General features: G+C 43.5%; 1 protein-coding gene across 3 annotated transcripts in view; it reads left to right on the top strand.

The window, feature by feature from the left end:
• LOC147031694 (uncharacterized) overlaps window positions 1-15,279 on the top strand; it is a 133,147-nt gene extending 117,868 nt beyond the window's left edge. For 2 of the 3 annotated variants that reach the window (XM_085852169.1, XM_085852178.1), the window contains one exon: window positions 11,748-15,279. In XM_085852169.1, the coding sequence (XP_085708295.1) occupies window positions 11,748-11,980 (233 nt within the window). In that variant the 3' untranslated portion in view covers window positions 11,981-15,279. The remainder of the gene's footprint in view (window positions 1-11,747) is intronic. The other variant, XR_015050706.1, reaches the window with a different exon arrangement.
• Window positions 15,280-15,625: the final 346 nt, after the last annotated feature.

The following is a 15,625-nucleotide window of genomic DNA, read 5'->3' as shown; positions in this document are numbered from 1 at the left end:
CCAGACAAGAGGTTTGGTCGAGGTCATGTGGGCGAGGACCAGTACAGTAGGCAGGCCGTTGAGGCAAGACGTAGGCAGAGCCAGGCAGCAGGAACACTTTCACTACAATTCTCTTCAACCTCTCTAACTTGCAATTCTCTTCAACGACCAAACAACTCACAATTCTAACTCGACCTCTCCAATGACCCGCAAAACCAACTCGACACCTCCAACGAGTCGCAAAACCAACTTGACACAACTCTCAGGATTGCTCCGTACTTTATAGATCACGGAGCTCGGGGAGGAGCCATGGCGAAACCGACGTCATCATCCGATCTGAGCATTCCGATTGGACCAGGCCTTCATGTTGTCCGCCTTTCTCGGCAGGGTTTCGGCCAGACGCTAGTTTGGCCCGCCCACCTGGGTGCAAAACGAACGTGATTCACCGCCCACGTCTGGTTTGGAGAAGACAATAGAATACTCAAAGCGCCGGTCTACTCCATGGTGCACGTTGCGATTTTGCCTCAGAAGCGATCGTTGGGGAGGGTACCGTGTGTTGTCACGCTGTGGCAAGCGAGACGAGGGGCAAGCAGGCAGCGGGTACTGTGGGTTGTCATGGATTTTGCCTCAGAAATGAAATGAAGTGGGGATAAATTAAAAGGGAAAAATGATTTAATCACCGAATAAAGGCCATCGCAACGCACCCCCGTGTCTTCCCACGACACAAGGAAGGGATCTAACTACACATATATTAATGGAATAACTGACTCAGGACAACTGTATGTTGTGTGCATACAGTTCCAAGAACCGTAACAATATTATTCAATTTCAACAATTTTATGGAAGAAATTGTGCATTATTTGAAAAAAGTGCAAGGGTGATAAAAATCTTACCATGATTGTACATACATACATACATACATACCACCTGATAGCTGCATTTATAGTAAGATTAGATGAGCCAATACTACCTGCAGATTGGTATTTTCAATGAGTGCTGTTCTTCATGAACTATGTTTGGCTTAAAAAAAAGTCGCATTCCAGTTTCCTGACAAATCCTTAAAAAATAAAAAAACTGTGTGACCCAAATTTTTCTTTTCTTGATTATTTGAAAGAATCACACTTTTTTAGGGGAGGTTGACCATTCAATAATTCAACATTTTGTTTTGAAACATTAACGTCACTTGTAATAGTGTTCTGTGTGTAACCCATGTGTGTACAGGTTGCACCACATGAGTGCCTACATTGGTCCGCCGGTTTGAGATATTCGGTTGTGACTAGACGACCCGTGAACCCATTGGGTTGATAACAGTGGTTGATGAAAAAAATCATTTCAAGAAAAAAAAAAAGATGGCTCCAGCGAACTATACCGCTGAGGTTGTTTGCATGATCAAATAATCCTGAAGAGCACTTGACTGAATCGGGAATTGATTTTTTAATAATTTTTTTCGTTGCCCGATTTGAACGAAACTTGATATTGCGCGTCAATGTGAAAAAAAATACGGAGAAAAGAAAGTCAAATAAATTATTATTCGTAATCTTCTAAACACAATTTTATTTATTAATGAACATGGAAGTATGAGATAAAAATGGCGATGTTTATTTTATGCTTCAAAATAAATTGTTTTGTCTATACTAAATGTTTGAGATTTTAAAATAAATCATTTCCAGAAAAAAAGATAGCTCCAGCGAACTATACCGCTGAGGTTTTTTGCATTGATCAAATTCTCCCAAAGAGTACTTGACTGAATTGGGAATTGATTTTTTTAATAATTTTTTCGTTGCCCGACTTGAACGAAACTTGATACTGCACACCGCAGGAGCATGGTGAGTAATGTGGCACTAAAATTTTTGCACTGTCACGTACCGTTTTGGCTGTATTTCAGGAACATACATACACACATACATAATACAAGATGAGAGTTTTAGTAATATACCAGACGACCCATGAACCCGTTGGGTTCCCGTTGACAGCGGTTGATGAAAAAAATTATTTCAAGAAAAAAAAAATAACCTCCAGCGAATTATACCGCTGTGGTTGTTTGCATTGATCAAATACTCCCAAAGAGTACTTGACTGAATCGGGAATTGATTTTTTAAAGAATTTTTTCGTTTCCCGATTTGAACGAAACTTGATACTGCACACCGCAGGAACATGGTGAGTAATGTGGGCTGAAAATTTTTGCACTATCGTGTACCGTTTTGGCTGTATTTCGGGAACATATATTACATACATACATACATACATACATACATACATACATACATACATACATACATGTATACAAGATGAGAGTTTTAGTAATATATAGAAGATAGATAGATGGATATCTGAAGACGATGGTTTGTCAACAAACACCTTAATGTCTCAGATCTCATTGCAACGAGATGTTTTTAAATTTTATTTTTACAGTGTAGTAATAGTGTAGCATAGTGTAGTGTAGCAGCATATATTTACATATTTTTATAGTGTAGCAGCATAGCAAACCTGTTGTGCATTTTGTGATACAAGCACCAAATTTGGCACAAATGTACATTAATATGTTGCGAACATTTTCAGATATTGGGCCACTTGAAATTCTCTCTTTATGTCCGCCATATTGGATTTCAAAATGGCCGCCACTTGAAATCGACATTTGCTATTATCTCTGGACGTAATGCAGCTATTGACTTGATTCTGGTATCTAAATGTATGTTTTTGGGGGCAAGGAATCCAATGGTACCATTTTCAACTTAATATTATCTATCACAGTCTGTTATATAATTTTATTTGGAAATTATCTAGGCAAATATTGGATTCAACACAATACTTTGAAAAGAATGTCTTATTTCTGTAAATGTCTTAGGTATAATACTGACATGCTACATGGTCTAGTATTTGAGGCTAGGTGTACTGGTATCTGAGGCTAGGTATATACCGGTACTGAAGATACGTGTACATAAACAGTGTCATGTTAACAAGTTCAGCATTGCCACAAGTACATGTATGTTGTTGACTCATCGTCATGTGCAGTTCCCTTCAAGCACTGAAGGGCAGCCTTTTTGCACTTGCAGCGCCTCACACACCCTTTCTTGCACTTGCAAGAAACCAGCTCAATGCAGCTGTGAGCTGCCTCAGTTAGCCTGATCCAGTAAGGTGTGTACTGCCCTTCTACAGTCCTTGACCAACCCCAGTTGGTTGGTGGAGGGAGCTCTGGTGCTGGCAGCAGTATCTGACCCCACACATGTCCACCTTGATACACTGCCCTCTTGACATGTTCCTCCAGAGCTGCCTTCGTTGGAGGGATGAGCTGCACATTGTTCTTCCTTGCGAAGAGTTTCCTCCTGACGTTGTCAATGTCTGTGCATTTGCTGGTTCGATCATACAACAGGATCACGAACCTCCCGATGATGCGCATTGTATCGTCTGGTATGTCACGAGGTGCAGAGGACAGCAGCAGCAGCGCTTCAGTGAGTTCTGGCATTTCCGTCCAGACTGCCCATGCAGTCTTCTTGCCATGCCTATGAAAACTAGACACAGTGTTGCATCCAGTTTGAGCATGGAACATTGGCAGTGCACGAGCCTTCTCTCGTCCCAATCCAGCTGCTATTTCGTGTGCTGCTAGGTCTCGGAAACTCTGGCCTGCTCCGAATGGCAGCCACAGTTTGTCTTCTGGTTGCAACTTCTGTGCCAGGGACACTGCGAGCACCACAACATCGGTGTCTACAGTCCGGATGAGTATTGCATGGTGTCCATGCTGGACTATGCCTGGTGTTGGCTTAATGGTTAAGGTAGTGGGCTTGGGATCCTAGGGTCCTGAGTTCAAATCCTGCTCAGCTGTTGAATTAACACCAGGTGGGGTTGACTCTGCCTGTCATCCTTCCGAGGTCGGCAAAATGAGTGCGAGCATGCTGGTATACTGTGTCGGAGTGGCGACCCGTCCAGGATTGTTCCCAATAGCCAAGGAGACTGCTTCAGCGGCACCAACGCTCTGCACAGAGTATGGTCCTAAAGGCCCGGTCACACCTTGACGTTTTAGCCAGCGATGGCAACGTATTAAAATGTATGTAAAACGCTGGCTTACGTTGAACTTTTGATGTTTTTTTTTAAAGATTCGGACGTATTCATAGCGACTTGGTCTTATGTATAATGCATTGGTAATGGACACAGAACGTTTCGTTGTGTTATAGATAACTTATACCAACGAATGCTGAACCTGTTGTCGGCCAACACAACCGATGCCCAATGATAGTCTAACTTAGGCATAGCGCGTTGCACGCATCGCCAACAATGTCGTGACGTAGCCTATTAAAAGGCTGACGCACAACGATTCGAATCATAACTGCCGTAGAAATGGAAGTGTCAACATCGCGGTCACACCTTGGCGATCTTGCCAGCGTATGCCGACCTAAGAAAAATGTGTCTAAAACGTTGGGGCACGTCAAGTACGGTATGAGTAAGTTTGGTATACGTGAGTACAACGCTAAAGTACGCTATCATACGTCGTAGTAAGTAGAGTACGTCAAGAAATTTTAAACATGTTCAAAATTTATGATGTACTTGGCGTATGACACACGTTCCGCATGCGATGGGGATAAGTTTTACACACGATATGTGGACGCTTACACACGTCCACAAAGGCTACTTATAAGCTACTCATAAGTCGAAACACGTCGCGGTAATGTCTTTTTTATGCGAAACTTATTTCTGACTTATGTTTGACGTGCTTTGAACCAATTCTTTACGTAGTCCCAACACACATCGACGTATGTCGACGTATTCCAATGACGTCTTCCGGTTGACAAAAAAAAAAAATTAACTTGTTTCTAGCTTACAACTGCCATATAAAAACGTGTTCCCAGCGGTTTTGGGAATTGGTATATAAAAATGCTGCTCATAAAAGGGGAACCCAACAGTGTTTTCGAGTCCTTTTTGAGTCGATGTCCATGTCAGCAGTAACAGTATCAGTATCAGTATTAGTATTAGTATTAGTAGTAGTTTGTTCATGTTGGCAGTAGTAGGTGAGTGTGAGGGGGAGGGTGTGAGTTATGATGGATCGTCCTTGCGTCCGCGTGTCCACGGGTAGGAGACATCTTTTCACCATTGTTCGAAGTACTTCGCGGCTAATTTTTATGGGGCTTTTTCAACAATGAGCTATAGCTTGTTTTTACGATTTAGGTCTATTCATAACGGGTTGGACAAATGCACAATGAACTAATAATGTGCATAGAGCGCTTTGATTACTTATAGATACGATATACCAACGAATAATTATCGTGAAGCCGGCGTTCACAAACTATGCCCAACGATAGCCTCACTTATCCATATCGTGCGGCAGTTTATCTTTGCCGGTGACGTAGGGTTTGCTATTCATAGGCTGCCACTCAACGATTTAAATGGCTGCATCTCCACTATTGAAAGTAGACGCTTGCGCTCAACAATTGGATTTTTTTTACACTCAACGACTTTTAAACGGTACCACTCAGCTATTTTCATTGTTTACAATGAACGATTTAAATTGCTGTCACTCGCCTTTGATTTTTGACGCTGGCGCTCGGAAATTTTAATCGTTTCTATTGAACGTGCTAAATCGCTCAAACCCCACGATTGAAAGTAGACGCTTGCGCTCAACAATTGGATTTTTTTTACACTCAACGACTTTTAAACGGTACCACTCAGCTATTTTCATTGTTTGCAATGAACGATTTAAATTTATGTCACTCGCCTTTGTTTTTTGACGCTGGGGTTTGGAAATTTGAAGCGTTTCTTCTGAACGTGTTAAAACGCTCAAACTCGACTATTTTAAATAGACGCTGCCGATGGACAATTGGAATCATAGCCAAGCTAGACATCAAAGTGTGAACATCCTCGTCATGCCGAAGAAAAGTTTGAAGAATGCTGCAAATAAGTGTCCTGGCCGTGGCCGTGGACGCTGACGCAAGGACGATCCATTATACCGATGGCTTTCAGCCTATGAGTAACTTAAAAGTAACGTCTGTCGACGTGTGGCAACGATCGCGTAACGTGCCAACACCTCGTTAATCATAGGTTAGAAATAAGTTTCAGGTTTGCTAAACATTACCTCGGCGTGTCTCAACTTCTGATTAACTTACAAGTAGCATGTGTTGACGTCTGTCAACGATCGCAGACCGTGCATACAACTTGTGGCCAGCGTAGCGGAACGTGAGTCATACGCCGGCATACGTCATGAAATTTCAAGCATGAAAAAATTTGAGGACAACCAAAAAGTACAACGTTTAAAGCCAACGTACAACGACGTATGGCAGTGTTTTTCAGCGTGCTCTCAATGTTATCAAAACTTACCCATAACGTATTCAACGTGTGCCAGCGTTTTAGAAAAAAATTCAAAAATCGGCATATGTTGGCTAAAACGTCAAGGTGTGACCGGGCCTTAATGGATGGATGAATGGATGCTGGACTGCGTGAGATGCATGCAGCAACATCCGACTGTCAGCTTATTCATGGTTACATGGGGAGAGTGAGGTCAGATCTAGCAGTAGTGGCTTGCTGAGCACTGCCTCTCCATGAGTAATGATGAGTTGCTTGTCCTCCTGGTCAAACCATTCCATGAGAGCTGCTGAGAGGAACCTGAACAGCTCGGTCTTGTTGCTGTCCACTCGTAGGAAGTTCTGCCAGTTTCCTGGTATGGCTGCGGCAGCCACCACACGTCTCCGCACACCTTGTCCCCGCTTTGCACGTGTACTATCTTTCAGTGAATCAGCAAGGAAAGTATCCCAGACCAGATCCAGGCCTGACACTGTTTGCAGCTTCGTGGACATATATGGGATGAAGATCTGTTGTGCATACTCTTCAAAGGTCTTTGATGCAGCCGGCTTCAGCATCTGGACGATGGCTGCTCCATCAAGCACAATACAGGTCGTGACAGGAGTCTCTGTCTTTGCGTCGGAGACTTCTTCCAAGCATGTGAGGAGATCACTCTTAGTACCAGTGCAGAGGCTTCCACCCTCAGACAATGCAGGAGGACATGCCTGATTCTCGTGATAAAAGAACTCCTCAAGGTTTCCATCCCTCGTCCGGCAGCCAATGTACAGGCGTGCGAAGAGTTCACGGTCATTCTTGATGGAGGCGCGCTGTTGTTGACCTATGCTCTGGCTTCTTGGAGTGGAAGTGCTGAACACCTTCAGCTTGTTACGAGGAATGGGTGCGTCCACTGCCTTTGTTCTGTCCAACAGACACTCTCTGGTGAAAGCCTCGAACTGCTCTTGGCCAATCCTCTTGGCATTCATCACGGTCTCCACAGCAGCAGGATCTGCGATCTCTTTTGTGTCCAGTTTGACTACATCCTGACTCTCCTCCTCGAATGGGTTGCCCATCTCCTCTATGACACCGACGAGAGCGCAAACATCTTTCACAAATGAGGCCTGTACACTTGGCATCTGATCATGATGACGTGTGTCTGCTGTTTGCCGTCTCCAGTGTTGGTTTCCATCCTGGAATTCTTCGATCACCCTGCCAACTTCTGGTCCCGCAACCATCCAGCGACGTAAGGCACTCGGGTTGTCAGTGAGCCCAACTGCTCCACCGTCTCCTTTGATGCAGGCATTATTCTGCTCATGTGCCTGGTCAATCGGGATTGAAGAGAACACCCTCTGTGTTTTCTGAACGGTGAAGTGGCTTTCCCTGAATTTCCTGGTTACATCTGGGTGTTTGATGGTGAGTTCGGCCATGTCCTTCAGGTGCACTGGTATCCACCTAGCATAGTGGGTGTGATCCAGTGCATGGAACCAGGGGACCAGCTCTGTCAGAGCATTGAGGTACATCATTAACGATCCCTGCCTGAGAGAACGCACATACACTAGAACCAACAGTTCTAGTTTCCAGCATGGTTGCCCAGTGGTGAAACTGGGGGATGTCTTCTCCTCTCTGGCAACATCAGTCTTCAAACTCCAGAAGGTCCTCTGCATCCCTGGTTTCTCCCAGACAGTAGTGGTTGTAGGCACGGTGTTGCAGGATGTACAGTGCTGCTGCAGTCACTTGATGTGCTCTTCTTGTGCGCAAGACATGGGATGCAAATGATATACAAATTATATAACAGAATGTGATGGATAATATTAAGTTGAAAATGGTACCATTGGATTCCTTGCCCCCAAAAACATGCATTTAGATACCAGAATCAAATCAATGGCTGCATTATGTCCAGAGATAATAGCAAATGTAGATTTCAAGTGGTGGCCATTTTGAAATCCAATATGGCGGACATAGAGAGAATTTCAAGTGGCCCAATATCTGAAAATGTTCGCAACATATTCATGTACATTTGTGCCAAATTTGGTGCTTGTATCACAAAATGCACAATTCATTTGAATATTTGGGCTAAGCTGCCCCACTAAGGGTAGGATCACAAATGACAGAGGGTTAAAAGAGAACGTTGAGACAAAGACTTAGCACATGATTGAATGAGTTGCAAAAAGGTAGAAGATGGTAGGAAGTGTTGAGGAGTGGGGGAAGGGGTTCAGCTACATCAGGGGTAGTTATGGTAGAAGACATGAGGTGACTATGGACGGCACTTGAAAGGCAACAGATACATGGAGTCTGTTCCATAGACGAGAGAAGAGAGGGGTGAGGTGAACGTCATGGAGGGATTGCGACATTGATTGCCCTTTCGAGTAAAAGTAATTTTCAGATGTTCAACTTTTTCCCCAAGCTGTGTCCGACACGATTCAAGCATTCTTCCTGTAACCTTTTCCTGGTAAACTTGGAAAATGCAGATTTTTCTTCCCACCTCCACTCCTTTGTTCCTCTCTTTTTTTTTTTTTTTGTATACCTTGGTCGAGGCTCGTATGAGAGCTAACACACAACTCACAGCAAGGAGGCATGAGACAAGAGGGGCGGGAGTGGAAGGGACAAAACAGTGGGGAACAGACACATTAGGTGAACTGTGGAAGGGAGAGGGATGGGGATGGGACGGGGAACATGGCGAAGAGAAGATGGACATTTCAGGGACTTTCAGGAAGGAAAGTAGGAGAAATGAAGGAAGTGGGCTTGGGTGGATTATCGGGGGTAGAAAAGATCGAGGATTTGGATGGGGGAAGATAAGAGGTGGTGGTGAACAGCTGTTTTGAAAGCCTGGAGGGAAGAATGGGAAAGAATAGAGTGAGGAAGTTTATTCCAAAGGCGGGAAAAAAGAGGAATGAAAGAGTGAAGATGAGCAGTGATTCGTGATTTTGGTAGTTTTACCAGAAGGGGGTTGTTGGCGGACCTTGAGCGCCCTGTGGAAATGTGGTGAGGACAAATCGCAGAGAGAGCAGGGGGGGGCAAGGCTGGAGAGGAGTCGGTAGAAGACAGAAAGACCACCGACCAACCTGCGGTGATTGAGTGAGAGGCCCAAAGACTCAGCTTCATTGCGGGAGATGCAGATGATCTTAAATGCCCTGGTTTCGACAGCGTGAAGCCGAGAAAGGTGGGAGGCAGGACCACCAGCCCAGAGGGGAGAGCAGTACTCCATCAGGCTACGGACAAAAGCTTTGTAAGTGGTCAGGAGCTCAAGAGGGCCGAGGAAGGACTGAGCACGACGGAGGATTCCCAGTCGGCGACTGGCTTTTGAGGCGAGGTTGGAAATGTGACTTTCCCAGGAAAGGTCATGGCAGATAGTGAGACCAAGAAGCTTGAAAGAAAAGACTTTCTTCCATCTGTTGTGCCTTTTGGAGACTGTTCAGTTGCACTCTTCCTACAACAGAGAATCCATGTCTGATTGATGGAATCGTCAAAGCTGGTAAGATGGTAGACCACACATGCAAATCGGAGGTTGTTACAGAAAGATGCAGACCTAGAAACACTCCATGTGATCAGGGAGTTACAATCATGTATCATAACCCCACCACCAAGATGTGAGCTTGGTTTATCAAAGCTTAGGAAAGATTATTTAGGGAGGGAGACAGATGAGTCAATAGCATATCATGTGAGAAAGTTGCAAAGTCATGGCAGTGAGGTTTCTTTCATACAGCTGTTGGGACATGCAGAGGTGAGTTGGATAGTGAGATCTGCAAAGTTTGTTGAAACTCTCCAACGTTACTCAAACTGAGGAATTGAGACTGTGGATTCAACCATTTGGAAGGGGAGGAAGAAGGTTGGAAAGACAGATGTTGGGGGGTAATGGGGAATTGTGCACACCATTGGAGATCCCATTGTAAGGCATGACAAGGTCATCTGCCTGAGCCATAATCAAGAGACTGCCTTTGCTGGTTGTTGTCCCCCCCTCCCCTCCCCCAACCTCTCTGCCATTACTTCAACCATGTTTGCACCCATGACTATGCTCATCCTGTTCTACTACTACTACTCGTCCCAATAGCCTGAGCCAACAAACAGTTGGCTGTCCCCAAGCATAAGAAAATCTAATTGTCCTCTTATGTTGTTACAAGCTGTATTCTCTGGGGCATTTCTGTGAGCTTTATTTATTTATTTGTCCAATTAATTATCTAAAGCTCATGGAGGAGCTTGTATATTCATCACATGCAGGACTAGGACCCAAAAAGATATTGATGCAAATGTTTTTTTTGTCTCGCCCGGAAGGGGATGCGAGACCATTGCAAATGACCCTGTTGTCTGTGTATGTATGTCCATGTCTATGTATTTTTTCTTTAAAAAAAATTTTTCTCTGCCACTGCTTGTCTGATAGATGCGAAATTTTAAGAATAGGAAGGACTCCCCATGGAGAATATTTTATTGATAACTCTGATGTCAAAGGTCACATTACATGGTCTTGCAGCTATATTGAATTGAAAATAAAAACATTTCAAAAAATCTTCTTTTCTGGAACCACTTAACAGATCGATGCGAAACTTCATACATATGATCGACTCGTTATGGGGAATATATTTTGATTTTTTTTTTCATATTCACCTTCATTGACACAATTTAACCTTAATGTGCACAACAGTGGTTGTTAAATATCCAAATCAATAAAGCTACAGATAATGGCAACGTATGTGATATAAGGTGCATGGATGATACGGGTATATGGGCCATACATAACAGCAGAAGGCCATAATTGTAGTGCGTTCAGTTAACGATGTTCAGAATTGTTCAAAATGAGCACCCAAGGTGAGACTATTCACTCTATGAATGCCGTTCTTTTTTTTTTTTCTTTTTTTTTTTGGGGTTTAAAATTTTTTTTTATTCCATTATTATTTTTATTTATTTTTTGCACTGAATCACTTGTAAGGACATTATTAGATAATGAACAAATCAACATTGTTTTGATTTGAACCTGGAATTGCAGCATCATGAACTACATCTGCCCAAATCCCAAGTAGGTCTCCTCACATAGTTGTTATTCATTTGTTGTTACTCGATGCGATCTGTTCAAGTTTTCTTTTGAGACTAACACTAAACCTGGAGAAAAGAGCAAAAAATGACACAAAACCTGATGTCATGTTGTTAGTATCAATGCATTGGGTCGGTGAGATTAAAATGGTATCTTTCATGTAAACTTTAATTCCTGAGCTCCGTAAAAACTGCAGCACAAGTGAAAATTAACCATCTGTGGGTACTTTCTGTTATTTGTTTTTGTACACAAAGTGTAGCTCGGCTTATGGTCGAGTGAACTGGAATGGTAGAAGTCATCGCATTGATAGTTGTGCAGGGGAACAAGCGGTTGCAGCAAGGGGAATGAACAGGAGAATTGGGAAGGAGAGTCATGACCTGCAAATAGATGGGAAGAGGTGGGGTGTCAATGGAGATCACTAAAGATTATGGGTAGATGTGGAGAATGATCCGACTGTATGTCCATGATTGTGTCTGCTTTGCAGGTGAGAAGCCGTTTGAATGCGTGCTGTGTGGGCAACGTTCCCGTGACCATTCGGCGATGACAAAGCACTTACGCACGCACGGTGGTGCAAAGCCCTACCGCTGCTCTCTTTGCCGAGCTTTCTACCCAAACATGGCCGCCATGCAGACTCATATGACGTCTCACGCCGCCTCAGAGCTGCCTGCAGATTGGACCATCGAAGATACTTACCTATACCGTCACCATGCCATGTGACCTCCCCCCCCCACCCATGCCAACAGCCAGTTGAAGATCAGCAATGTTGGAGGGGTGGGGGAGTGGTGGGGAAGAGTAAGGGGAGATGGGAGGGTGAAAGGGAAGTGGCAAGCCCTGCTATGTGATTGTTTGCACTTTGCCTCACCTCCAAGTCTTGGCCCCACCAGCGAGTCACGTGATTAGAACCCACGTGCCTACCAGCTGCTGTATGGTCATGTGATGGAGGCATAATGATTGTGCCTGGACAAGTGCTTTTCCTTCCCTACGGCCCAACACTTGCTCACCCCTTTGTAACCACTCCACCCTCTTAGCTGTCAGCTGGTCACTTGGTTAAACCCGTTTGCATAAACTGATCTTCAGTGTTGGAAAGACAGGCTCTGGAGGAATACTGGGGAAAGAGGGGCTGGTATAGGTGCATCATGTGACTTCACTCCAGCCTGTTGTCACGTGACTGCAGTTTTAAAATTTTATTTTCTTTTGTATACTCCTCTCCTTTGTTTCCATGCACTTAAGTCAGCTTTTTAGCCACAACTTTATTATAATCGCTTGTCCTTGGTTTCCAGTTTTAAAACGCAACCAACCCACAAATTTGTGCCTCGCACATTTATTATGGCCCATCATCAATGTCCCCGGTTTTGTCCTCAGTTTGGCCTTTTTCACGATTTCTACCTCAGTTTGTAGCTCCTCGTCACGTTCATCGCAGTTGTGGTGAATGATGCCACAGCCAGCTGGTAAAGTACTCCGCTGTGTGTTAATATAACTGCTTGTCCACTCACTCATTTATCCTTCCCAACCTGCCACTTCCTCAACCACATCCACAAGTCTCTTCTCCTTTGTAATGGCTGACCGGCGCAATCACCATAAATAGCCCTCTCCCTTAACTTTTAAAACTTGTCGCTTTAATTTATAATTTTATTGGTAATTATAAGAGTTATAAGCGTTTTTTTTGTGGGGAAATGGATTATGGATGTAGCTGTGTAAATAACTTTATATGCGTGCCTCGTGGCTTGCAATAACAATGATAAATAATGATTATGATAAACATGTGTTGAGTAGTCCTTTTTTGTTCGTCATAATATAGCCTCCTGCAAGCGTGGGCTGTGCAAATGTGGACAAATGGCAATGATGGAGGGAGTGGGGTGGGTGGGTGGGTGGGTGGTGGAGGAGAGCAAACGGAGGTGCTGTTATTTATTTTTTCTTTTTGTCCCTTTTTTGTTGTTGTTTTTTTCCCCCCTCCCCTGAGTTAAACTCGATTGTAGTATGAAGTGATGGTCCTTTTCAATGTGACCACGCCGGCTGCTTTGGCAAGCTCGTAACCTGTACATTTGTGCTCACTGTCACCATATTTGATTATTCGATTTCCTTGTCATAAATATAGGCTATCCTCCTTATACAGGTCATGTTTTTTTAACCCTATGTCGGTGTCACAGGATCATTCCAAAATCTCGTGCATGTAGAGTGGGCCACCTTTGTGGATTTGATCTAAACCCTAAGAACTCTGCTTCGAAACTCAATTGGTTTCTTCCCAGCCATTTATCGGTCGATACACAAACTGAAACATTCTTATCCTTTTCTCATCTTTGCTTGACTTCTGCCCAGTAGTAGATGTCTTTTCTTTTTCCTTCTCAGTACTCTCCAATGTACCAGTAACCAGAGGTGTTTGTTTCATGAGTACATTTCCAAAAATTATTTATTTAATTTTTTTGCACATGTAAATTTAGAATCTTTATGCACAAGTGAGAATGAATGCAAAAAGGGGGGGGGTTGCATGGAGGAATTTGGGAAAGAAAACAGTAAGAGGGTGAGGGAGAGAGCAAGTTGAAAATGCCACCATCTTGTATCCGTAGGTGAATGTTCTGCTTTGAGCTCCAGCATGTCACAAATTCGACGACGTGCCTTGCATTATCGACATGGCTATCCCGTAACCAGGTTGTCAATTCACAACTTGTTCCTTAGACTCATCCAATCAGGTGTTCCAGACTTCATAGATTTAAATTATTTTCTTTTTATTCATCGATTAGATAGTTTTTTTAAAATTATCATTATTGAAAGAAAACATTATTTTTCACTTTTTGTGATCGGGAAGGGATATGCACATGCAGATTTGTGAGAACTGAAGGTTCTCTCATTTTGATGCATGCTGATGACGGTCATTCCCACTGTACCTGATTTTGGAGATGAAGCAAGTGAGGGGCCATATATTTATTACATGTGCACAGGGGTTGAGCTAAATCGAGGATTATCGGTGTTGTCGGGGGACAATGCGGGAGCAGTCGGGAGAGAATGGCTGGAAGATTGAGATGGGGAATGGAGGGAGGTGTGCTGGGGACAAATTCTCAAATATTTTTTAAAAATATGTAATGACTAGATGGCTCCACACTTGCTTTAACAAGGTAATTGCCTCAAAACGGCATCCTCACAGGGTAGTGCACTTCTGAGCTGTATAGTCAACGGTTCAATCACTGACCCGACTATAAAAAGTCAAATTAGAGCTTCACACCGTCCCTCAAACAGACGTTAAGCTGTATCTCCTGTTTGTGAGCATGTCAGTGGACATTAATGATCTCGCCATAATCTGTCTTTTGTGAAGAGTAGGTGAGTTATCACTAACCCCTTAGTCTATTCTGAAAAATGAGTTCCCAAATGGGTAGGGGCACTGCAGGCCAGGGCACAGCCGGGCTCGCTCTCAGCGATGCCATGAGCTGCCGCATGCTTCAAAGGGCAGTACATTTTCCCAAGATAACATCCTGAGGCATGTTCCATGAACCTGTCAGCCCCTAAATCGGTTTGTGTGTCTGACAACTGTGATTGTGAAGCAGGTCTTTACTTTCATGTGATGACAAATCTTCCACTGAGAACCTCACCTTGCAACCCTGTAGTGTAAGGTGAGGTATTCACTGAACCCTTCGTGGCTTCTCTCCATCCCCATCACGTGATGGCTGAAGGTTGAAAAAAATCATTTCCCTTATTGGTTACTGGCACCTCGACATCAGCATGACCTTCGGTCAAAATTCTATTTTGTGCATTCATGATTGAAACAAGACTGACAGTGTATTCAATGGACTCACTTGAATATCAAGTCCCAATCGGGCAAGAAAACGACACAGAAGCAGGAAGCTGCAGTGGAGGTTAATCTTCTCTTCAATCTTCTTTTGTTAAACCTGTGCAAAGCTTATGGTTACAAGAATAACTCAGACATATCTCATCAATCAAATCATTTTTGACTATATTTTGAGAAACTATGCTTTCCTTTTAAGATTAATGCCTGACAATGGTGGATTAAAACAAATATGGCCCAACTTTGGTTGCTTCTTATTGATCAGTCAATTGGGCAAGATGTGAATTTATGAGTAGAGATGAGATGACATGGGGCGGTAACTCAATGGCCTATGCATTATCCTTACGGTCAGAATTTGGGGATCACACGATCGGGCAAGCATGCAGATCACGATTGTGCGGTTGGTCACATGCTCAACATTAGAGGACTTGATTCTGCTGTTCTGATATTGCCAGCAGATGGTGCTGTGTCTTAAACCATGTGGTGCTGTCTGGGGCCATGGATGTATCTGCATTGAGGTCGAAAAATTAGCTATCGTGTTTCAGAAAACAGTAGGTCATTGTGTGAAATTATACTGATAAAGTCCT

The sequence above is a fragment of the Eptatretus burgeri genome, chromosome 2 (assembly GCF_056783735.1).
Source record: "Eptatretus burgeri isolate ZD-2024b chromosome 2, Ebu_testis_v1, whole genome shotgun sequence".
NCBI classification, from domain to species: domain Eukaryota; kingdom Metazoa; phylum Chordata; class Myxini; order Myxiniformes; family Myxinidae; genus Eptatretus; species Eptatretus burgeri.
The sequence above is the reverse complement of the archived record's forward strand: the minus strand, read 5'-3'. Positions and strand labels throughout refer to the sequence as shown.